This window comes from Stegodyphus dumicola, chromosome 8 (genome assembly GCF_044657685.1).
Source record: "Stegodyphus dumicola isolate Sdum_Otavi_A_Nest chromosome 8, ASM4465768v1".
NCBI lineage: Eukaryota > Metazoa > Arthropoda > Arachnida > Araneae > Eresidae > Stegodyphus > Stegodyphus dumicola.
The window spans coordinates 147,819,187-147,844,376 of record NC_140775.1 but is presented as its reverse complement, the minus strand read 5'-3'; the positions used below and the strand labels follow the sequence as shown (position 1 = coordinate 147,844,376).

Below are 25,190 nucleotides of genomic sequence, written 5' to 3'. Positions count from 1 at the left end.
TTTAAGTTTTCGAAACTTTAATGGGATGCGAGATGCTAAACTGCAATCTGAAATGCTCAGATTCCAGTTATTTATTTGGTCATATAAAAATCGCTTTGGCGAAAAGCCGTACATCACTGATTTAAGTTATTAAAAAAATTGTATAAAATCCTTCTACTTTCTCACGGAATAATTTGACTAGCCAAAATTTTCTTGAAATACATCTGAGAGTATTTAAGCAAAGATGTGACTGAAAACTAACTAACGAAAACAAATTTTCTAATTAAAATGAATTAAATCGTTAAATGAAATGCGCTTTTCTTTCAGTGGTACAAAATATATACTGTGGTACAATTCAGTGGTACAAAATATATAACTGCTATAAAAACTGAAATAAGTTTTAAATTAGACACAGCTACTTACTCTTCTCTATAGTCATAATGAAAACTTCCTTCGGTCCGAAGGTTTTCTTCACTATTTTCTCGTAGTTCTTGACACTTGCTTTTGGCGCGTGTGAGTTTATTCTCCTCTGAAGTATCATTTTCAGAAGGATTTCCTTTCTTTCTGGTTGAAGTATCGCTCTCGGGAAACTTTCCTCTCTTTTTGGGTGGAGCATAGCTTTCGGAAAACTTCCGTTTCTGTTTGACTGGAGCATTTTTTAAGGAAAAATTTTCGTTTACCAAAGTAGCAATGACATTATCTTGAAGTAACACCGGTATTTCAGCCTTCGATTTTAGTGCATGATTTTCCTTCACAGCAGGTTCAATTTTTACCGCATAAGCAGTTCCTATGAATGAATTAAAATTTTACAATTTATTTCTTTTTCTTGCGTGTAAGGTTCATATTTAATTATCACTATGCTACAACAATGAAAACATTTATTACGACTTTTTTTCCCCTTCCGCCAGTCCTTAAATTTGAATTACCTAAGTTAACGCTAAAAAAACTTCGGCAAATTTTTTAATATTTAAAGTAAAATATTGTTACGAATTTGGCATTTAAATAACTAATGTTAGTTCAATTATAAATTAAATGGTTTTATTTCCCGCGCAGTGCAGCGCGTGACGAATATTAAAAGAAAGCTAAGCCGGAAAATTGAAAATACAAGAGCGCGTGCATTAAACATTTAATAAATATCTCTTTTTGATTTCGAGAAAGTACTAGAAAATTCTCGCACGCGATTTTAAAATCTTATAAAAGGAGGAAAACCTCTCAGTTCGTAGTAGTTACTTAGTTTGTTGTTTGTTTAGAAAACTGCTCTTGTTGACTGTAGCGAATTCGAGGATTAGCTTTCTTTAGCTGTTTTGAATTAAGTTCTATTGAACGTTTAAATAGTTAGAAGATAACTACTGTGATATATTGTGATACTGCACGATTATTTGAGGAGATTTTATCATATTTGTTGTGATAATAAAAAATTTTCTTCAATTTTCATCGGACTTGTGCATTCATTTCGTAACGAACGCGTACGCACGCAACAATTGTTGGTGTCAGGAGTGAGGTTTGAATGCCAATAACAAGAGCGATGGAAGAGTAATTAAGGCAGTTGATATCAGCCTTTGCCTCGTTTAACCCTTTAACTGTCAAGTTATTTTGATGATTTGGGTACACAAATTGTCAAATTTTTTTATTGGAAAAACCAAATGTAGCCGAAATAAACATCTCCCGATATATATTCGGGTATGACAATACGATGCACTCAAAAAAAAAAAAAATTACCCCGAGAAATACTCGGGCGTGACATTTTCGAACACCAGTGCTGTGCCCGAGATAATCTCGGGTATGCCAGTTAAAAGGTTAAAGAAGAAATGAAAGGAGAGATTAAATCTAATCAGGAAAAGATTGAAGCGGGACAGGAAGAAATGAAAGCGGGACAGAAAGAAATGAAAGCGGGACAAGAATCCGTTAAGGTAGAAATGAAGGCCATTCAAGCTGGTCAATTAACGTTTAAAGATGGAATAAAAGTTGTTAAGGAATCTGTTAAAGAGGAAATAAAAGTTGCTAAGGAATCTGTTAAAGAGGAAATAAAAGCCATACAAGTAAAGATTGAAGAAAGTCAATACGAAATGAAAAGAGAAATTGCCTGCATAATAGAAACCAAATTCGATGCTATGGAAGGCAGAATAGATGTGGTTGAACATAAAGTTGGGCAAATTGAAGAAAAAGTTTCTTCTGTAAAAGTTCAAATTGAAGAAAGAGTTTCTTCGGTGAACGAGGAAATAGAAAGAAGAGTTTCTTCTGTAATAGAACATATAGAAGAGCGAGTTTCTGCCGTCGAGCAACAAATTGATGATAGGGTTTCAGCCGTTGCGAAAGAAGTCGATACATCAAAGAAATTCGTAGCGACGGCAGGGAGCAATTCGGATGGTTTTAAATTTTTGCCAACACTTGCTCATCCCTCTCTGAAGCTATCCACATATGATGGGGAGACCTCCTGGCAGGTGTATAAGACACAATTTTCTATCGTGGCGGATGCGAATGGATGGGATTCCCAAGCTAAGGCCTGTCATCTCGCCACTTCTTTAAGAGCAGACGCAGCGGATATCCTTCAGAATCTTCCCGATAACAAAAGGTTAGATTTCGAAGCTCTGTCCGCCGCCTTGGAGCTGCGCTTTGGGGAGAAGTGTTTAAAAGACTACAGCAGGCTCCAATTAAAATCTCGCCAACAGAAGCCTACCGAAACACTTCAGGAGCTCGCCACGGATGTTGAAAGGCTGTCCCATCTCGCCTTTTCGGAATGCCCGACAGAAACAAGGGAAATTCTGTCCTTGCAATACTTTATTGACGGCATCCGGGATACTGAAATACAGAAAGCTCTACGAATGGCGGTTATAAAAGATTTAAAAAGCGCTCTAGTGTACGCCATGAAATTCGAGGCAGCCCAGCAAGCAACTCGTAGATACCGCCACCCAATCAGAGCTGCTTATGTCCAGGAACCAAGGGATCAAGTCACTGTTCGTCTAGACGATATAACCAGACAACTCAATGACTTGAGAAGAAATATCAGTGAAAACAAACCGGCCTTAAAATGTTGGAACTGTGGAGCTGAAGGACACATACGGCGGAACTGCAGAACACCCCAGGGCACGGATGTTAAGACCGCTCCTAGCAAGCAGCAGGGAAACTAATTAGTGGCCATCTCGCGGGGCGGAGGTTGCCAGATAATGAAAAGCCCTAGTTTAAAGTGCTTCAGATTTCTGCAGTGAGAGGCGGCAGTAATGGACTTTTCATAATAGGACATATTAATGGAGTTCCCTGCAATATGATGATATATACAGGAGCCAACGTTACCATCAACTTAAAAGATTTGGCTCAACAACTGGGAAACAAACTTATCTGGACGCCGCCCTGCGTTACCCTCCAAACTGTGTCCGGTGAGAAGATCGGCATCGATGGAAAAATCAACGTTAACGTCACATTTGGAACTGCCGCTTACCATCACACGGCGTATGTAGCAGAGATCACTGATTCTTGCATACTCGGATTGGACTTTCTAAGGAAATAGAATTTTTCTTTGGACTTTAAAAATAACGAATTGCATTCTACATCTGAGGACATAGCCCTATTCGGAATTAATGATGGAGGGAAATCTATCCACAAAATTATAACTGAAGATGATATCATAATACCCGCAAGAACCGAGTTTTTATTTCCTGGATCCATAGCCTAAAAATAGAAATTTCCGCTACGGCATCATAGAATATCCCAATAACTGTAATAGCCCAAAAGGAGTACTAGTAGCCTCAACACTCGTCGACCTATCCAGAACGGTTATCCCGGTGAGAGTCACCAATGTAACTGAGAAGGCGAGAGCTATTAAGAAAGGTGAAGTGGTTGCAACATGTACTCCAGTAACCAGCGTTGAAAGAAAGAGTAACATCCCAGAATCCATGTCCTCAGAGAGCATTACATCGGAGTTATTGCAGAATACGCAATTAAACGATAAAGAGAGGAATGCTGCCGATCGCGTCATTAAAGATCTTCAAGTTGTTTTCTCCCGCTCGTCTTCTGACGTGGGTCGAACTAGTTTGACACAACATAGAATCGATAAAAGCGATCATGTCCCGATCAAGCAACATCCAAGACGTCTACCGTTTCTAAACAGGAAGAGGTGCGAACACTGTTAAAAGATATGGAAGAAGGCGATGTCATCGAGCCTTCAGCAAGTCCATATGCATCTCCCATCGTTCTCGTCAGAAAGAACGACGGCTCAACAAGATTTTGCGTCGACTATCGCCGGTTGAATGAGGTTACGAAGAAAGACAGTTACCCTCTTCCTAGAATTGACGACATTCTAGACACTCTTTCTGGAAGCAAGTGGTTTTCAACACTTGATTTAAAGAGTGGGTATTGGCAAGTAGGAATACATCCTGATAACCGAGAAAAGACGGCATTTACTACGGGACAAGGGCTTTGGCAATTCAAGGTGATGCCGTTTGGACTGTGTAATGCGCCGGCAACATTCGAACGCCTCATGGAGACTGTTTTGAAAGGTCTTTCCTACGAAGCCTGTCTGATATACCTGGACGACATCATCATCGTCGCAAAGAGTTTTGAAGAACATTTAGAAAATCTTAGGAAGGTGCTTCAGAAACTGAAAGAAGCCAATCTGAAGCTGAGTCCTGCTAAATGCAAATTGTTCCGAAAGGAAGTGACTTACCTGGGACATGTCATCTCCGCAGAAGGTGTGCGCAATGATCCTGAAAAGGTATCACAGCGGTTAAATCCTGGAAACGTCCCGAAAATGTCCATCAGCTGAGAAGCTTCCTAGGGCTTTGCACCTACTATAGGAGATTCGTGAAGGACTTTTCTTCCATCGCAAGAGCCCTTCACAAGCTGACAAAGAGCAAGCAAAAGTTCTTGTGGACAAAAGAATGCGAGGATGCATTTAACAACTTAAAGGAGGCTTTAACATCTGCTCCAATCCTGACGTATCCTCAGCTCGACCGACCATTTATTCTCGACACAGACGCGAGCAATGAAAGTGTCGATGCTGTTTTGTCCCAAGAAATAGACGGCCAAGAACTTGTAGTGGCGTACTGGAGCAAGTGCCTGTCTAAACTGGAGAGGAATTACCAGGAAAGAGTTGCCATAGTCAAAGCTGTAGAACATTTCCATCACTATCTATACGGCAGAAAATTCCTGCTCCGCACTGATCATGCATCAATGACCTGGCTTTTAAATTTCAAGAATCCTGAGGGTCAAATAGCCAGGTGGATACAGAGACTCCAGAAATATGACATCACTATCCGTCATCGTAAGGGATCATCACACGGAAACGCCAACGCCCTGTCTAGAAGACCTTGCCAAGAAAGCTGCCGATATTATTCCAGAGTCGAAGCGAAGTCCGGTCGCACGACAAATTACGACATCAACATCGGCTGATCCAGAGCCGTGGAGTGATGATGAAGTCAGGAAAGACCAGCTGGAAGACCGTGACATTAAACCCATAATTGATTTGATGGAGTCATCAAACAGAAAACCTACATGGCAGGACATTGCTATCTATAGTCCTACAACAAAACAATACTGGGCACTCTGGTATTCACTTCACATTCGAAACGGCGTCTTATACCGAAAATTCGAATCGAATGATGGGAAGACATTCCGATGGCAACTGATACTTCCAAGATCCCGGATTCCTTATGTCCTTAAAGAACTACATAACAGCCCTACAGGAGGTCACTTTGAAATAATGAAGACCTTGCAGAAAGTTTGTGAGCGCTTTTACTGGAATAATGCAAAGGATGACGTGCAAAAGTGGTGCCGATCTTGCGATGCCTGTGCAGGTCGGAAAGGACCGAGGAAACGCAGCCGAGGCAAGCTGCAACGTTACAACGTAGGTGCGCCGTTTGAACGTATCGCCTTTGACATCTTGGGACCTCTGCTACGAACTGCTGATGGCAACAAATACATACTCGTTGTCATTGATTACTTCACCAAGTGGCCTGAAGTGTATCCTATTCCTGATCAATAGGATGTCACAGTAGCTGAGGTGATGATACAACACTGGATTTCCAGGTTCGGAGTGCCTCTTTCAGTTACATTTCGATCAGGGAAGGAATTTTACCTCGGTAGTAATCAAAGAACTATGCAAACTATTTGGCATTGACAAAACCCAAACGACGCCGTTACATCCCCAGTCGGACGGCATGGTAGAGAGGTTCAATCGAACCATCCTTAATAACCTCTTATTAGTGGTTTCCAGAAACCAGCAGGACTGGGACAAGAAATTATCGCTGTTTTTACTGGCTTACCGCAGTGTTGTTCACGAGACTACCGACTATTCCCCATCACAGATGCTCTTCGGTCGTGACCTTCGTGTGCCTTGTGATCTATTGTTTGGTCGCCCTCTGGATGCTCCTTCATCGTCTGAGGAATATATTCAAGATCTACAGGCCCGGTTTGAAGTGATGCACAACTTTGCACGAGAGCGAGTCAGCTTGGCGACGGAGAAGATGAAGACCCGATACGACACAAGAGCTACTGCACATCAATTCCACGAAGGGGACAAGGTGTGGTTGTGGAATCCGACTCGACGGAAAGGATTCTGTCCGAAATTACAGTCACCTTGGGATGGTCCGTACACAGTCCTAAACAGGCTGAATGACGTCGTGGTTCGGATCCGTAAGTCTTCGAACTCTAAACCTAAAGTCGCTTATTACTATGGCCATAGACGAAAAAATTAAAACTTTGACTGATGTTAATGACATTGAAACCGAAATCGAAAGTGCCTTGGAATACGAAGAAAAAAATTGCGAAATGGAGCTTTAGAGGCACAAAATTATTGAAAGAAAAAAGAAATAGCAATAATTCGCTAGTTTCTAATGTTTCTTCTAATGATAGTAACAATTTATCTATTTCTGGGTCGATAAAAGTTCTGATTATAATGTTAAATTGCCAAAGATTATGATTGATAAACTTTATGGAAACGCTGAAGTGTGGCAAACATTTTACAATTCTTTTGACACGGCAATAAATCAAAACGAAAAACTATCTAAAGTGGATAAGTTTAATTACTTGCTTAACCTGTTAGGCGGTGCAGCTTTAAAAACAATAGAAGGTTTTTCTTTATCGCCAAAAAACTACGACGAAGCTTTTAAAATTCTTAAAGACCTCCTTATCAGGAAAAAAGATCTCTTTATTAATTCTTACATGCATAAACTCTTAAATTTACGGCCTGTCCGAAGTTCTAATGACATTAATTCTTTGAGGGAATTATATGACACCTGCAACGTACAAGTAAGGTCACTAAATTCGATAGGGTCAAAACCGAATCGCATGGAAATTTACCATATCCTGTATACCTCAGGATATAACGCTTGATTTTGCTCGTCAAAACGCAGATGAGGAAAATTTTAATGTCGACGACCTCATGAAATTTCTAAAACGGGAAATTGAAAGTCGTGAACGAACTTCATTAAATTTATTTTATTCTAAGAGTTAAGCTAATTCTCTCGAAAAGCATTCTCAACCCAATGAGAAGCGAAACAACTTCCACACTCGGAATTCATTCAACGCCAACAAGTTTGGCGCCAGCTATTCCCCTAATGTAAGCAAAATTGCAGTTGTTCGAACTTTTCCTTGCTTATTTTGAGAAAGCGAAAATCATGTTTCGGAAAAATGCGTTATGTCTCCGGAAGAAAGGAAAAAGAGTTTAAAAGCTTCTAATCGGTCTTTCTTTGTTTCGAAAGGAACTGTAGAACAAAAAATTGTCCTTCTCATTTAAAATGTTCAATATGTAATTCTAAGTGTCATAATACATTGTTGAATGAAGATAAGGAAAGGGTTGCTAAGAAGAAAGTAAGAATAATTCTAACGCCGTAACAGCAAAGATTTCTTCTAAATATTTTACTGCAATACAAGAAGTTAAGGAATTAATAGATGACTTGCCAACTGTTAAACTTATATGTGATGGTAAATCGATTAATGCAGTAGCAGATACAGGCACGCAATTAAACACTGTCAAGGCTGACATTGTACCAGAAAAATACCGTACGCCACATGGAAGTGTTATCCTCACGTCAGCTTTGACAATCTTTAAAAGCTCGTCTCATTAACCTACCTTTAGTAATATATTCTGAAGATGATAAATTTGTGTCACATATTTTTATAACATGTGCAATGGTGGATAAGTTATGTAATGATTTACTCTTGTCGTTAAGTGCTTTTAGTGAGTTAAGGGGAGATGATAAACGAAAGTTTAATTTTGAATGCAAAAATGTAACCATTACTAATGATAGGTTCGTTGAAATGCCTTTTCATGAAACTGAAAATTTTGTCGAAATACTTAACCATGATAGGGAAAACCTAATTAATGAAAAATGTAATGAAACTGTTAAGAAGAAAATAGAATGTTGTGCTCTTGTATATGAAGATACAGGTAAGGATGATTCCAAAGGTAGTATGAAACACGATCAATGTGTTTCGGATTCAGAACTGTTTCGAGTGCAACAAATGAATGACCTATCTTTAAAAACATGCTAGCAAAATGCTAAGAACGGAAGTAATAACTTTATTGTTATTGACAACTTTTTGTATCATAAAGTTTTAGGAGAAAGAGTTCACCAGTTAGTCATTCCTAAAGAAAGAAGGAAACAAATTTTGGACTTAGCTCATTCTAGCTTATGGGGAAGTCACCTGCGAACCAAGAAAACAGCCGGACGTTTGAGATATTCCTTCTATTGGCCTGAAATCAGGAAAGATGCAAATGAATATTGCAATACTTGTACTTCTTGTCAACTTCAAGCGAAAAAGGGTCCCTTTGATGAAGTTCCGATTACGCCAGTAACACGTTCTAAAGAACCATTCCAGGTAATTAATGTGGATATCCTCGGACCTGTAGAGCCAAGCTGTAGAGGTTACAAATATGTTCTGTGTGCTGTTGATCAATGTACAAGATGGCCCGAAGCGGTACCATTGAAGAATTTCAATACCAAAGCAACATGCGATGCGTTGTTGCAAATCTTTTCACGCACAGGAATCCCTCAGATTGTTGCTTCGGATCAAGGAACTAATTTTACTGCTTCGTTGACTCAAGAGTTTTTGAAAGGGATCGGATCGTCCCCAAGGTTCTCGACTCCTTATCATCCAAATTCAAAGGCCTTGCAGAAAGATTTAGTGCTGTTTTAAAGGGAATGATACATCATACCATTAGGTAATAATGTTTAAACGACTGGCGGTTGGGCGGTAGTGGGTGGCGTACCCGGCCAGTGATAGCACTGGTTGACAAGGACCAATTTTTTTGAAAGCGAACTATTAGAGAACTTTGATTGACTTTAGAGAATTTTGTGTCCTCTCGCCCACGTGGCAAAAGTTGGTGCTGCCCATTCTACGGGTACGCTCTGTAAATATTCTTTTATACTTGTGCTGCTTTTTATTGTCTTATATTGAGTTTTATTTGTATACTTGTGTTTTTATCTAAAGTGATTTTAATCTTTTATTTTAATATTTTATGTGTGTTTGAATAGTAATAAGTCCCTTATGCCGACAATGTCGCAAAACAAAATGAATTCTGAGGATACTCTGGAATCTATTGATATTGAAAATAAGAATGATATTGTTACCGTAATAAGACAAATGAATAAAATAGTCGATAGCTTGAAAGAAAAACGTGTAGCTAATGCACTTGTAGAGTCACTTAGCAATGGACTTCTTTTTGTTATGGAATGGGTGTCAAACAGATGTCTTGAGAATTTGAGCGAAAAAAAGTACAGTGATCTAGACGATAAGATCAATATCATTATTGATGAGATTTCTGATATCAAAGAAAGAATAAATGAAAAAAATTATCAGAAAGAAGAATGGCAAGAAGTCAAGAGTAAAAGAAAGGTGAGAAGGGAAAGAGAGGAGAGTAAAAAAGAGAATGAGAAAATTTTAAAACCTATCAAGGATGGTATTGATGTATACGATGAAATTAAGAGTAATATCAATCCAGTGAATATTGGAATTAAGGTACAGAAGTCATACTGTAGAAGAAATGGTACTATGGTGGTCCAATTGGGAAATAAAGAAGAGTGCAAAATATTGGAAAGAGAAATTAAAACGAATAAAAATTTGAACCAGATTGTTACTCCAAGAAGAAGAAAGTTCATCAGACCAACGTTGATTATATATAACGTTTCAGATGAGGTTAATGAAGAGAAAATTATACAGTGTATGAAAAGATATTGTGGATGTGATGGCAATTGTGTTAAATCTTTATTTAACATTGGCACCACTGAGAAAAGTGTTTCACATCGAGTTTTTCTTGTCACTGGCGATTGTCAAAGATCTTTTATAGAAGATCAAAGAATACTAATTGAATGGAAATCGTATCCTGTAAGATTATTCTTAAGACCTAAGAGATGCTTGAATTTTTTGGCCTTTGGGCCACACAAAAAAAGAATGTGGAAATTTCGTAATTTGTAGCAGATGCTCAGACTCTCATGAAAAAGGAAACTGTAAGAAAGAAGAATTATGTTGTATAAATTGCAATGAATTTAATAAAAAATATAACCTGGATTACAATGTCTATCACGATGCGTTTTCTAGGGAGTGTCCGGTATATGTTCAAGAAATGAACTTTATAAAAGAACATTTAGACATTTAGTTATCTTATGTATTTTGTCGGCTGGGACTTTTCTGGAAATACTTTGTAGGGTTTATATTTATTTTAACTAACATTTATTTTAAGTTTAAGCTATCTTTCCTGTCAAGCCTTTACTTTCCCCTAGAATTGCCAATGCCAAAGTATGTAAATCGTAGTAGAACGCGCAGAGTATTCAAATTTTAGCAGAAGTAAATTGAGTTAAATAGAAGGGAAGCGAGATTGTAAGCGAGATCTTCTTGAATCACGAGCGTGAAGGTTGCTTGGTAGAAAGTTTAAGAACCACGCGTTTCGGCCTGTGTGCCTATTTCGATAGTTCGTTGAATCTTTCAAATTCTTAATCAGAAAGTTTGCTGAATCTCAGCTGTATCTTAGAACACGGTTAAGTTAGTTACGATTATAGAGCCTCGTAGGTTGTGACTTCGATATTTATTCATTCTGTCATTTATTTTTAGTTGCATTTTTGTCTATTTTGTTCAACCGCCGGGTCGGCGTAGTTTGTGAGAGTCAAGTGAATGCAACTGTGATTTCTAAAGTGAAATAAAAAGGGAGTTAAACCCTTCTTAAGAGTTTGTGTAATTTCCAGTTCATAGCAGTCACTACTACTGTTGCTGACAAGTTGGGGCTTCCCAACATCATAACTTTTTGAGTGTGTTGCGTTCTTATGTATTTTATTATTATTGTTATTCAAAGAAGTGTACTAAAAGTTATATCCCTCACCTCGAGTAAGTAAAATTATTTTATATATTTATTGCATTTTAAACTGTATATATTGAAGGATTTTAGCCTATTGAGATTTTAAATTGTAAATATTTTATTGTTTTATATTGTCTGGTTTTAACTGTATATATAGAGATTTTAAATATTTATTGTTTTTTATTCTGGATTATAATGGAAGTATCTAGATTGAATATTTTGAATTGCAATTTAAATCACTGCAATGCTGCCGCTTGCCAACTCGCTGCCATTAATAAGATCGTGGATGAGCCAATTCACATTATGACGCTGCAGGAGCCCTATTACATACGAGATAAGATTGCACATATTTGTGGAGAATGGAGGGCTGTAAATGAATGTAATGGAAGAGCTACAATCATTGTGATTGATAAAAATATTGAGTTTGTAGTAGATTTCACTTATGAGTGCATTGTGGCAATCAGCACCTTTATAGGTGGCCAGAAATTAGCAATTAAATCAGTATATTTCTCTCCAGCAGAGAATTTGGAAGATTATTTGATTTAGTTGGACAATGTTTTTAAGATATACAACTATAATTTTATTATTTTAGGTGATTTTAATGCTAAAAATTTTAATTGGGGTGCCAACGAAATGGACGCCCGAGGTCTATTGACCTATGATTTTATTGTTTACAATTTTTTAAAGATTTTAAATTTTAAAGACTTTACTCCCACTTTTTTATCTGCTGTTGGAGCGGGATGGACTGATTTAGCGGTATGTTCTTCGAATTTGGATCTTAAGAAGATTGATTATTCAGTTTTAGATAAAGAAACTTTGAGTGACCACAGGTATATTTTAGTTAACTTTAATGAGTTGAAAGTTGAGAGAAATGAGCCCATAAGATACTCTAAATATAGGAACAGAATTGAACTTATGTTTAGGCGAAGTAAAAGAGATATTGATGACTTGAAGAGTAAATTATGTCAGGCAAATAATGCCATAGAAATGAATGAATTGGTGCAATATTTGGAAGATTATATCATAAATAAGATGAATTGTTACCTTAAAATTAAAAGAAAGAAGACAAGAGAAATAAATAAGACAGATTGGTGTAATAATGAATTAGAGATATTGAAGAGGAAAATACGAGCTTTGAGAAAAAGTTACCAAGTCAGAGGTATCTCTGACGAATTGAAGACTCAAAGAAAGATTGAATATAAGAAAACTAAGGCTATTTATAGAAAAAGAATTAGAAATACAAAAAGAATTTATAGAGATGAATTGTTCTTGAGGAACAAGTTCTATTATGACCAATTTTATAAGATTGCCACGGAAAAAAGAAAGAAAAAGATGATACTAAAAAGAGAGAAGGATGAAAGGGTAGATGATCTGGAAGAAAAATATGATAATATTATAAAACAGTTATTAAGAATAGATGAGTCAGAGGAGAGAGATTTGAACAACGTGATTATTGAAGAAAATAAGATAGAAAAAGGAAGATGTTTCACGGTTGAGGAAATCCATACTGCTGTCAATGAGCTAAGGAATCGTTCGGCCCCTAGTCCGGATAAGATTGGAGTTTTTGTAGTTAAATGTTTTTTTGATTATTATACCTCGTTTTTTGTAATTCTTTACAATTAAATGTTTGAGTTTGAGCGTATTTCACGAGACCTGGAAGACTGGTGAACTGATTTTAATTCCAAAAGAGGAAGGTAAGTATAAACCAATATGCTTATTGAAGACTTTTGCTAAGATTTTAGATAAACTGATGACAAGAAGACTAAATTATATAATAACACACGATAACTATCTAAGCAAAAGACAATATGGATTTCGAAAGAACAGATCTACGGATCTGGTTCTTCATGAAGTTATTAATAGTATTAGGAAATACAAAGCAGATTATCACGTGGCTATGATATCTTTTGATATCAAAGGGGCTTTTGATTCTATAGATCGCTCAAAGCTCCTCCAGATTATCGCCCGACTTAATATCACGAAGCAGCTCTTTAGGCTGATTAAAGACTATTTATGTAATAGAAGGTTAGTTTATTTATATGCAAACAGCTTACGGAGCCTTTCTTATAATATCGGAAAAGGCTGCCCTCAAGGCTCCTGTAGCGCTCCCCTGTTCTGGAACCTCATAGCCAACGACATCCTGATTGATATGCCCAACACTGAAGTTTATTGTTTTGCAGACGACATTCTGGTTTTAGTATATGATGCTTCCCTAGAGAAGTTAGAAAAGAGTTTTCAGAATGTTGATGAAGTATTTATGAAGTGGAGTAAAAGCAATCATGTGAACTTCAATATTGAAAAGACCAATGCTATCCTCTTCTCTAAAAGGGGTATTAAAGTTCGAGCTCCTAAATTAAAATTTGATAAAAAGAATATAAAATTTGGAAATGAGATGAAATATTTGGGAGTCGTTTTTGACTATAAGTTAAACTTTATAAATCATTTTAAATATATACAAAGAAGCGTTGAGCAGATTTTTAACCTTTTATTTGAATACCTTTACCCCGGTGACATTGAAGAAAAAGAGTCAAACTCTAAAAGAAATCTACATGAATGTCGTTTTACCAAAGATTATGTATGGAGTTGGTGCATGGGGTCTCCGAGCAAGGGAATTAGTGAGAATAAGAAGTAAATTGGACTCATTGCAGAGAGGTTGGCTGTTGGCTATGACTAGAGCATTTAGAACAGTTTCGACGGGGGTTCTGTGCATGCTTGCCGTGCACCCCCCCCCCTCTCAATTTATTATAAAATGTACTATGAAAAGTTTTTGTTAAGAAATAATTTATTAAAATGATTCATTGTAAAAATATAGATATTAATATTGATTGCATGTTGAACTTTGATATTAATGAGAACAATCCTTGTGATTTATGTTGCTTGTCATATGATCATATTGTCATTAACGATGGTGATATTGAAGTGTATACTAACAGCTCTGAGATCGAGGGGGTGTCGGGGCTGCATTTGTTGTATATTTTCATGGCATTGAAATTGAGAAAAAGAAAATAACTTTGAACTCACTAAATTCAGTTTATCAAGCTGAGATGATTGCACTGAAAGATGCCTTGGACTGGATACATATGAATTTAAAAGTCAGATATAATGTGCACATCTATTCAGATGCTTTATCTGTGCTCACGGCACTCTCCCGACCAGAGCCGAAAAATCGTATATTGAATGATATCAAAGAAATTTTTTGTATTATATGTAAAAAACAATATATTAAACTGCATTGGATTCGTGCCCATAAAGGTTATCAGGGCAATGAGATGGCGGACGCACTGGCAAAAGAGGCTGCCCTGGGGAATGGCATCAATTATGATTTGCAATACTCTAGAAGAAAGATAATTACAAGAGTCAAAGAGAACTATACAGAAGAATGGAATGATAGATGGAAACAAGCCGAAAAAAGGACAACGTATTTGGAAATAATTGAGATTAAAAAGAGGATGAAACTCTATGATAATATAGACATAAATCAGATTATCACTGATCACGGCAGATTTCCTGAATATTTAAATAGATTTAACCTCCAGGGCAACAGAAATTGCCTCTATTGTAATACTCTAGGCAACGCAGAACACTTCGTCGAATACTGCGGCTTAACTCGGAGAGTGAGGGACCAATATAATGTAAGAAAAATAGAGGATATCAAATATAATGTTTTAGAAAAGTTTGCAAGAGACATAATGAATATTGTTAATAATAACAAGGAAAGGATTGGAATTATGGTATAAAAGTAATTATAGTACACAGTTTTTAGTTTTGTGTTTTAGCTGTGTGTTTGATTATGTGGCGTCTTTATTATTTTGTTTTATAACCAGTTAAATTATAATTTTATTCTGTTAGTTTGGTTTGAATGAGATTTTTAAAAGAAGAAGATTAAAGCTGGCAACTAGTTCAGACTTGAATTTTTGAGTTTGTTTAGTTTCATTTTACTAACTTTTTAGTTACTCGGAGCTCGGGCTTGGTTTCTTGGAGCTGCATTAGATAAGCGATAAGCGATAAGCAACGGAGGACGTGGGCACTGTCCCTTTACCAAAAGGTTAATCGGTATAGCACCACGTCCACCTATATCTAGAGCCTAAAGAGGAATTACAAGACGCCACGCGCCGGGCGCCCAAACCCAGAGCCAAATTCAACCCGGGGGCAGTCCAACAGACCAAATGCCCACGAAAGACAGTCCCAACAACCGCCCAGGCCCCACATTTATTAAATAAAATAACAAAAGCATGCAGGGCCAAAAAGGGCGAGTTTGGACAATAAGCAAAAATTTTACAAAGGTGTAATACACACAAATATAGAATATACATAAGCTAAAGTACAGTCTGATGTTGGGCAGCCCAATAATATACAATGAATAAATATAGACAGTAGAATTAGACTTAATGACAATATAACATAAAAATAGAGAACATAGTGAAATAATGAATGTAAATGATTACAGCAATACACAGAGGATATACCAAAAGAAATAAAAATAAAAGAATACAATGTAACAGAATGCAATAGCGGTACAATACACTTGATCACGTGGTATTGTGGGAAAAACATGCAATAAGGCTAATTATACGATTATGAGGAATAAAAATAACATATTTAGCCTGCATAAAAGTTAACGAATATAAGATACTATACAATACTATACAATATTACAATACAATACAATACAAAAAAAAAAAAAAAAATTAACATATTTAACCTGTACTAAAAGCCAACTGATATAAGATACTATACAATACTATACAATACCACAATATAATACGATACAGTAGATGCTATACAATACTATACAATGAAAAGATAAAGAATAAGGTTTAATTTTGCTGGCATGCTGATAATTCTGATCTTTAAGATTTTATTAGTATTATTGAGGATGAGGCACGGCCGGCTCGCTGGCCCCATCGTTTTTGTGTTGGAGGGGTAAGCCCTACTTTTGAGCCATAAAGCCGACTACGTCGGCTAGGTGGGCTGGGGCTGTGCCCATGTATATGACCATTAGGGAACATTCCAAAGATTGGGAGAAACATCTGCCATACTTACTTTAGGCTTATCAAGAAGTTCCTAATGCTACGACTGGTGTTAGTCCTTTCCAGATGCTTTATGGAAGACCTCCTAATGGCCCTTTGTCTATCTTGAAAACGTCATGGACTGATGAAACTTCTATTCCTCGTGGATAGTTAAGCTCAGTTACTGATTATCTGAATGATTTGAAGATGAAATTGGAAAAAGATGCTGAATACGCAGGACTTACAGATGTTGGAAAGCAACAAGCTTATGCATTCTACCGTAACCGAAAGACTCGTCATAAAGAATTCAAGGAAGGTTACAGTGTTATAGTTTTAATCTCTGATAATCAAAACAAAGTTTATGCCAGATGGACGGGACCTGTTACGATCATCAAAAAGCATACAGATTATAGTTACATAGTGCAAATGCCTGACAATTCCTCGAAGCACGTTCACGCAAACAAGATACGAGAGTTTAATACCGCTGTGAATAGTGTCGATGTGATATATAATACAGATATTGATTTCGGCGAAGTTGTAAACATTCCAAGAATGGTGCCACGGAAAGCGAAAGAGCACTATTCTGATGAGGAATGTGATTTTACGCACCTTGAACAGCATAAGAGGAAAGAATTTAATAAAGTTTTAAGAAGGCATAAGAACCTAAAAGCTGGTATTCCGAAAATCGCCAATGTTAGAGAACACAGCATCAAACTGAAACCTGGAAGTATGCCAAAAAGCAGAAACAGAAACCGTATCGAATACCTGAAGTTCTAAAAAATAAAGTTGATCAACAAGTAGATGAGCTATTGCAGCTAAAGCTACTCGTTGAATCAAAAAGTAAGTATGTGCATCAAGTAGTTTGTATATCAACAAAATGGAACGATAACATGTATAGACTAAAAGCCTATGCTGCGTTTATTGGTGATGTGACTTAATGGTGTGATTATATTTTCCAGTGAGTGAAGAATGACTGACGTTAAGAAGTATGAACTATAAGACATTTTGACTATTTAATTTGAAAACATTTTTTAAGAGCTAATAAACATTTTTTTTCTAACGTTATGTAATATGGTTAAAGATTTAGCCAGGGTTTGCTAAAGTATTATGTTTAATTTTAAATGATTGATTTGTATTGGCTTGTTTATATGATAACTGCTTATATGATTATGATTATGTGAAAGATTTAAGTTTGAAAAGTTAATTGAATGTTACATCTTTTAAATGAGTAAGATTACTGAATTTATGCTGAAGTAATTTTAATTTAAAATGGTAAGAATTGGTTAATTAAGTTCGAAAATTTCATGAATGTTATTTTATTTTGTTTCAAGAAATGTTTATATGTGGATTTGACAGGTCATTGAAACACGCAATCAAATCTTTTAGAGGGGAGGTGTCATGACGTGATGACCACGCATGCGCAGTTTTAGCCCAACGGCTTGCAGAGCCTCTGTCTCTCTCTCATGTGAGTTACTAGAGAAGAGTAGTTAGTTAGTAGTTAGTAGCGAAGTAACGAAGGTAACATGCTGTATGCCAGCGTGAATGAAAATACGTAGTTACACTTTTGTGTTAATCGTTTGTTCTTGTTTTGTTCGTGTGTTAATAAAGTCTTTGTGCTGTTAAATGTTTGGTTTTATGCAATACCCACATTACGATACGTCTACGGTAGGAATTAAATATATATCCAGAACCTACACGCCCAAGAAGCAGAATATGACAACATCTAAAGTATGATACATGCAATACACGTTAAAATAAAGCTACAATACATTTTTGAAAAATACATTCCAAAGAATTTCAGAGGAAACATTAGTATTAAAGATTAGTATACTGTATTTCCACGTGTATTTTGTTCTCGGGCTTTTTAGCGCCAAGTTCTTCCCCTTCCTCAATGCGTTTGTGTGTGTGATTATGGCAAAGCCTCGAGGGCTATCTGCCTAAGGGGAGGGATGCCTTCGTGGAGGACTTTCTAAGGGAAACTGGCTCGTATACACGTTACACATGGGGAAAACCACGAAAACGCCCATGCAGCCAGCCCGTTCGCGGGATTCGAACCTCGGACCGAACTACCAGTGTTCAGCGACTTTACCGCTCGGCCGCTGGTGGGCTCCTCAATGCGTTTAGAGAACGAATTCACCCAAATTTTAAAATGGATTTGTATATGTAGCGATTGTTTTCTTCTAAGAAAAACAAATTACCTGCGAAGGTCACGGCGAACATTTCCTTTCTAACTGTGAACTTTATGCCAGCTTAATAAAAGAACCGACTAATGACAGCGAATCAAACATAAGCTGATATTCAATCTATGAATTTGTTGAATCATCTGCACATTCACTTTTTTTAATGATTTATGGATGATTTGAAACTTAGGAGTAGCACAGACAATAATAAGAGTGGGCAAGGTTCAAGTTACAGGGAAATAGAAGAGGAGATATCTTATTAGATATTGTAATGTTAATATTACTATGTATTCTTATTGGAATGTAGATTTCTTTTAACCCTTTGCGGCACAGTGTGTCCGGTCTGGACACACTTAAAAATTTTCTTCTGTAAGCACAGAAAAATTGAATGAAAAAGGATTCATAGGTTACTCTAAACATTCTTTATTTATAGTAGATGGAAGCTCAACACAAACCAGTCCATATATTTTAGCCATGTCTAGTTTTTTAAGACCCTCATTTTTCAAAGAAATCTTCCAGATTTAAAAGGAATTGTTTGAAAAAAAATGTCAATGTATCTTTTTGGATGTATACTAATCTCCTTATTCTATATTAGTTTTAAATTTGTACCTTGAAATCTTTCCTAAAATCGAACGGCGAACCCTAGGTGTGCCCAGACCGGGCTCACCGATAATCTAGGAGTCTGTATTCTTTGTTTCTCCGCATCTCATTGGTCAGATTATTGACAACAATGCTCGTTTCAGCACTCTTCTCGAAGCTCTATTCAATCAGTGTGCCCACTTTGGGCACACCCACAGAATTAAAACGATAAGTGCTATCTTCACAAAATTTTACTTATGTACTCCTCTAGGCCTAATTAACCTGCGTACTTTTTTTTCTAAATCAAAACTCCGACTTTAAAAAATAGCGTGCCGAAAAGGGTTAAAGAAATAATATTGTGACCGTTACTGAAGTTTATCCATGACTACTTTTCATTTATTACATTCTTTTTGTAAACGCGTCCTTCGGAAATTAAGTTATTCGCATAATTCTCCCCTCTCGATTTTCGGAAGATAAGATTAGTGAAAAAAAGGAAGGAAATACAGTATATAGTAACTACATGTGTAATAAAGTACTGGACAATAAGAAATATAATGTCGTAATTAGAGATTACTATTAAATTTTGAAATTCCGGTATATTCTAGATATATCGGCGACTGATCAATGTAAAGTATAGAGGACTGTAAAATTATAACGAAAGTGTAAAATTTGACTACATAAAAAAATGAGAGATTTCTTGCAAAAAGTTAGTAAATGTTCTGTGAATATAATGCGTAAAATTTAAAAAGAATTAATAGTCTTTAAAAACGGCATATCTAAGCTCACAAATCTATAATAATATTAAAACAATATTAAATTTGCGGCGAAACTAAGGAAATTTACTTACGTATTTTATGTAGTAGTTTCAATCATTTCATGGCATTCATACTTCTATTTATTACTGCTCCCAAAAACAAAGTTATTAATTACTGTGCTTCCGCATGCAAGATTTTACTGTGACCTTTAAGAAAAGTATATATTTTCACGTACAGTTTTAAGTGTTTTACATTAATATTTTTTATCAAGTGTTAATATGTATTTTGTTTTATATAATTTGCATATTTTATGTTACTGTGTATGCACTGTGCGTTATTATGTAGGTATTTGATGTTACTGTTTTATTTTGCATATTTATTATAACATATTTTGTACATATACAGGGTGTTTCAGAAAATCGATTGCAAATTTTCAGAAGCGATAGAAAAAGATGGAAAGAAGAAGATGGAAAAAGGCGTAGGCAGTGCATGGTCGGAAACGCTTTTCTGGTGGAAGAAATCCTAATTTTCTTCTTCAAATCCGAATCCTTCAAAGTAGGCCACCAGCGGCCGAGCGGTAAAGTCGCTGAACACTAGTAGTTCGATTCAAGTTTCAAATGCCGCGAACGGGCTGGCTGCATGGGCGTTTTCGTGGTTTTCCCCATGTGTAACGTGTATACGAGCCAGTTTCTCTCAAGTCCTCCACGAGGTATCCCTGCCCTTAAGCAGATAGCCCTAGTGTGCTTTACCATAATCTCAATAAACCAAACCACATCGAATCTTTAAAGTTTCTGCACCCTCCAGAATTTCTTGAATTCTTCGAAAAAGAAAAAGAAGGAAATATGAGACACATGACTTAGTATTAAAGTTTCTAAGTAAACGAAATTTGAAATATTTGCTTAGTAAAAAACAAACCTATGAATAAAATTTTCAAAAAATATACTATCTATGTTAAAAAAAAATTAAAATGAAATTTAGTATATAAAGTTTACAATTAAAACTAGAATCTCGAGGTCCGTTTTCCAACATAATTTGACTCCCCCCTCCCGAACAAAAATACAGCAATAGTTCAAATTTCAACTAAGAATTCAGGAGCTGTGGTTAAGTAGTTTAATTGGTAAACAACAGGAGTCATGGCGAGTTGTTCAGCATTTAATATACGACAGCATGCGTTGACAGGAGCATCTAAGATCTATAGTAATAATTTATTTAGCATTACTTTATTAGCGTAGAATTACTTAAGCGATTCGAGAGTAATTTCGAGAATTTTTTTTTAAATTGAGCGATTACTTGAAAATTTTGACAGATTTCGCGTGGTGACGTTTTGAATTAAGTATGACATTCAGGGCAGCCGTCTATTGATTATATGTAGATAATATTAATGGCCCAGGAACAATAGAAATTGAGATAATCGTGTTCTTTTCAACTGGATATCAGCACAGAAGATATCAATTGCAAACGATATGTTCCTGGAAACGTAATACTGGAATATGTCATATAAAAACTATATTTTTTTAACCGCCCATCATCTGTTATTTAGTGCACCCCAATATCACTTGGAGCTTCAATCGCCCCCTAAAGGACCGTTCCCACTAGGGTTTATCTGAGCTAACGGACACAGCTGACGTAGCTGACCCACCTCCAAAACCAGTTTTTTTCCATAGGACAGCAAGTTGAAAAATCTGAACTGCAGGCACAGCCGAGCTAGACGACACTGCAACTCACTCCGTTAGCTCAGATAAAGCCCAGTGGGAACGGTCCTTTACACCCTTCAAGAACCACTAGGAGGCACCATCCACTTTGAGAATAACTGGCTATTAAAACAACAGAAAAGACAAATATATTAGCAATGCAATGCATGGAAGTCATATCTCAGGTTTAATCTAATGGTGTAATGAATATGTTTAACTTTCACTGAAAAAAAAAAGAATGCATATCTTATGATTCTGTTCGCATTTTATACGTTAATTAAATAACGTATGCTTGTTAAATACGGAAACTAGACTGTTTATTTTTAGGTGCGAACTCTGCGATGTTGATAACTTATTTTAAATAATTTTCGCATATTGCATAAATAATCTCGAAATTCAATTTCACCGCAAAGCCCTCAGTACTGTCTCCTTTTTTTATAGTTAAGAGGAAACTAAAATCGCTAGTTTTGTTTTTCAAGTCATTCCTCTAGTCTTCTTTTGAAGGATTTTTTTTTTTTTTTATTTTTTCTTTTTTACATAATTATATCTTTGTGCGTCACGGAAACATACTTTCCTGAATATAAAGCAAAAGGAACAAGAATTATTTATTTATACGAAATAACTACAATAAGCATTTTTTCTAACTCAAAAATTCTTTTACTGATTTCAAAATGAAATAAATAATTTTTAAATGTGCTTTTGTTAAGTAAATTTACTTGTGGATCCTCAGATTCTCTAAAAGAGTTTGCCCATCTTTGTTACAAATGCATATTTATATATGACATGAGCACATCGATTTGCCTGTTTTAATTTTAAAAAAAAATCAAATGCGAAAAAGGCAGAATGACTAATACGAAAACTTTTCGTATGCAAACAGATCAAATAATGTGAAACCCACGCAGAAGAAATTCATCTTGAACAAAGCATAATGATTATTCAACTGATTTCGCAAAATACTTGCATTTCAATTTTGACCATAAATTTAAAATTTTCTCATAATCATAAAATAAACCATTGATACTTTATCAAGAGTTGAATGTGTTTTAAATACAATAAGAGTTTCAAATCGAAATGCAGCAAATTTACTTAAATACAACTGGTATTTTCGGTTTTTGAATGCATTATATTACTTGTGATCAACCCCAAATTTAATAATTAAAAATCTTTTTCCGATAGAATATGATTTATTAGGAAAGACAGATAGTAGTAAAATTATACATATATTTGGAAAAAAAAAAAAAAAAAAAAAGAAAGAAAGAAGCCACGTATTGAAGCATTTTTCTATTGCGCATACTTTTATTAATGGAAATAAATTACTTTTCTTGCATTATAAATATTATTAAATACATTATAAATATATTAATACATTTTCTACAGGGATGGTTATTTTATTAATTGCATGTATTATTTAACTATTACTCTCAGGTTCAAGACGAACAGACTTGTTAGGAAAGCACTGGAAATGTTTGTCCTAGAATTTTATACTCTGAATTCGTAAAAAGTATAACAGTTTAAAACCAATATCAGTAAGAAAAAGAATAATTTAAAAAAGAAATGGAAGCAGAAAGTAATATAAATTAGCAAAATGAATTCGTCCCCTCGATTATTAATTCAGATAATTTGGTAAAATCAAACATTTAAGCATGATTAATCCATGATTTATATTTTACAATGAAAGGCGACTGTAACACACATAGTAATTTGTAATAAGAGACCTTCATTAAAGTACAAGTAGCATAAAACTTATTAAAACCCCGGTTTACATTTTATTTTCAGCAAAAATTATAATTATCCGAACTTTTAATTACCGCAAAATAAGATTCATTTTCAAACCAGATTCGGCGCGTGGTGATGAATCCCGTTTGACACTGTTGCTATGGGAGCTTAGCTTCTTTCCTTAGAGGTGCGGTCGTCGCCAATCGATCGACACCTGAAACCTTAAATTATATTAAATAATTAGTTTAATATATGAGAAAGTATGCAAACTAACCTTCTTTTGATATACACGGAGAAAATGTTATAAACATCGCAACGACTATTTTCGACCGTCACCGACGAGTTAATTTGTTTTTCCAGCTACAATCCAAAACCTCTAGAAAGCTAGTATAGAGTCTCTTTACAAGCAAACCGCCAGATGTCCCTCCAGCTGCAAATCGATCATAATCTACGGTAGGAGCTCCTGAAAATCACACGAGAAAGTTAACTCATATGATACGGAGATTAACACTGAGAAATATCTCTAACAGCTACGGAGTTGTGTTACAATGTTTAATACTGCATTAATTTTTGCTTATGTGTTTAAATTTTAAATATAATCCTTACCTATAGATGGCACCACAGTACAGTCGCTTGACATTTCTACGGCGATCATCGTAAACATTGAAGTTCCATCTATTATTAGAAAACAAAACTCCATGGCCTTTCGCAAAGAACAGTGAACCACGGTTTAACGCCATCAATTAAAAGGGATTAATAACGCTTTCCGTTTTTACTTTTGCAATACTGCCTCGTAACAAATCGATTTTATTTTGCTCTGATGCCACTTCTTTTTTCTTTATACAGATCGTAATTTAAACTTATTACTGTTTTATTAATCATTCATTAAGCACTAGTCCAATTTAATTTAAATTTTCTAACCGTTTTTTCCCTTCATTTTCGAGACACTCCTATTGTAATCGCGAAAAGTTTCAGGCAGCATATTTCAACGAAAATATCCATTTTAACCGCTATCGAATGCAATTTAACGATGTTTTTGCGTGATATCTGTACGTAAGGACAGAACAAAATACTCTTTTCCTTCAAAAAAATTATAAAACTGCTTTAAAATTAATTCTGAAGAGAATTCTGTACGAACGTATGTACGTACGTGCGTATCTCGCATAACTCAAAAACGAGTAGCCTCAGAACGTTGAAATTTTGTATATAGAACTGCTATAACATGTAGATGTGCTTCTCGTATTTTGGGTGCAATCGGCCGCACCAAACGTATATAAATATATTTATATATATATATCCACTCTGTTACCCGGCTCAGTGATCTCAGTTTCTTTACTCTTATATGTTTGTAAATTGTACATTTTTTGCTTTAAAAATGATTGTATTATGTTGTTTTTATCTTCCGGTTAAGGTTGTTAAGCCTTTAGTAAATCTGTATGCAATATTTTTAGAATTATCAACAATTTTAAAGTTGTCTAAGTGCTGCTAAGCCTTTTTTTAATGACGGCCATTGATGTTTACATTTGAAACAGGAGACTAGTGGATTTGTTGCCAATCTAGAGAAACTTTGCTTCCCAACAACAAAGATAACGCATTCATTTATTATTGCCAATTAAATCATGCTTAATTCTTTCTGGAATTTTTTCGAGGAAATAAGTGTTTAAGATTTACTTCGTAATTTTTAATATAGATATTTTGAGTTTTTATGTATTTCTGCCTTCTCGCGAAGTGAGAACTGAATTAATTAAATGAGAAATACTCAATCGTCTGTGAAAAACTTTCTTTTTTGTTTTCTTTGCTTAATTTCTGTTATACATCATTCTAGCTTTATTATAGTATTTGAATAGAACATATGGCAACGATTAGATAATTCTATTCTTTAAATGATATAAATTTTGTGCATTATGAGTTATAATATGAACGAAATATATAAGTTAACTGTTATATAATTATTGGACTATATACTCGTATAACAGTTAACTTAGTTTCCGTTATAT

At 35.5% G+C, this 25,190-nt stretch overlaps 1 protein-coding gene across 3 annotated transcripts in view; it reads right to left on the bottom strand.

The window, feature by feature from the left end:
- The window catches only part of LOC118179753 (uncharacterized), a 48,231-nt gene extending 24,486 nt beyond the window's left edge, over positions 1-23,745 (bottom strand). Inside the window, exons 1-2 of one of the 3 annotated variants that reach the window (XR_004756513.2) lie at positions 23,286-23,439; positions 403-766 (exon numbers count right to left, since the gene is read on the bottom strand). Coding sequence is in view for 2 of the 3 variants with exons in the window: in XM_035348919.2 (XP_035204810.1) it covers positions 403-766; positions 23,468-23,504 (401 nt within the window). In the remaining variant the exon portion in view is untranslated. Of the gene's footprint in view, positions 1-402; positions 767-23,285; positions 23,440-23,467 lie in introns of those variants that run through there. The other 2 variants (XM_035348919.2, XM_035348918.2) reach the window with 2 other exon arrangements.
- Positions 23,746-25,190: the final 1,445 nt, after the last annotated feature.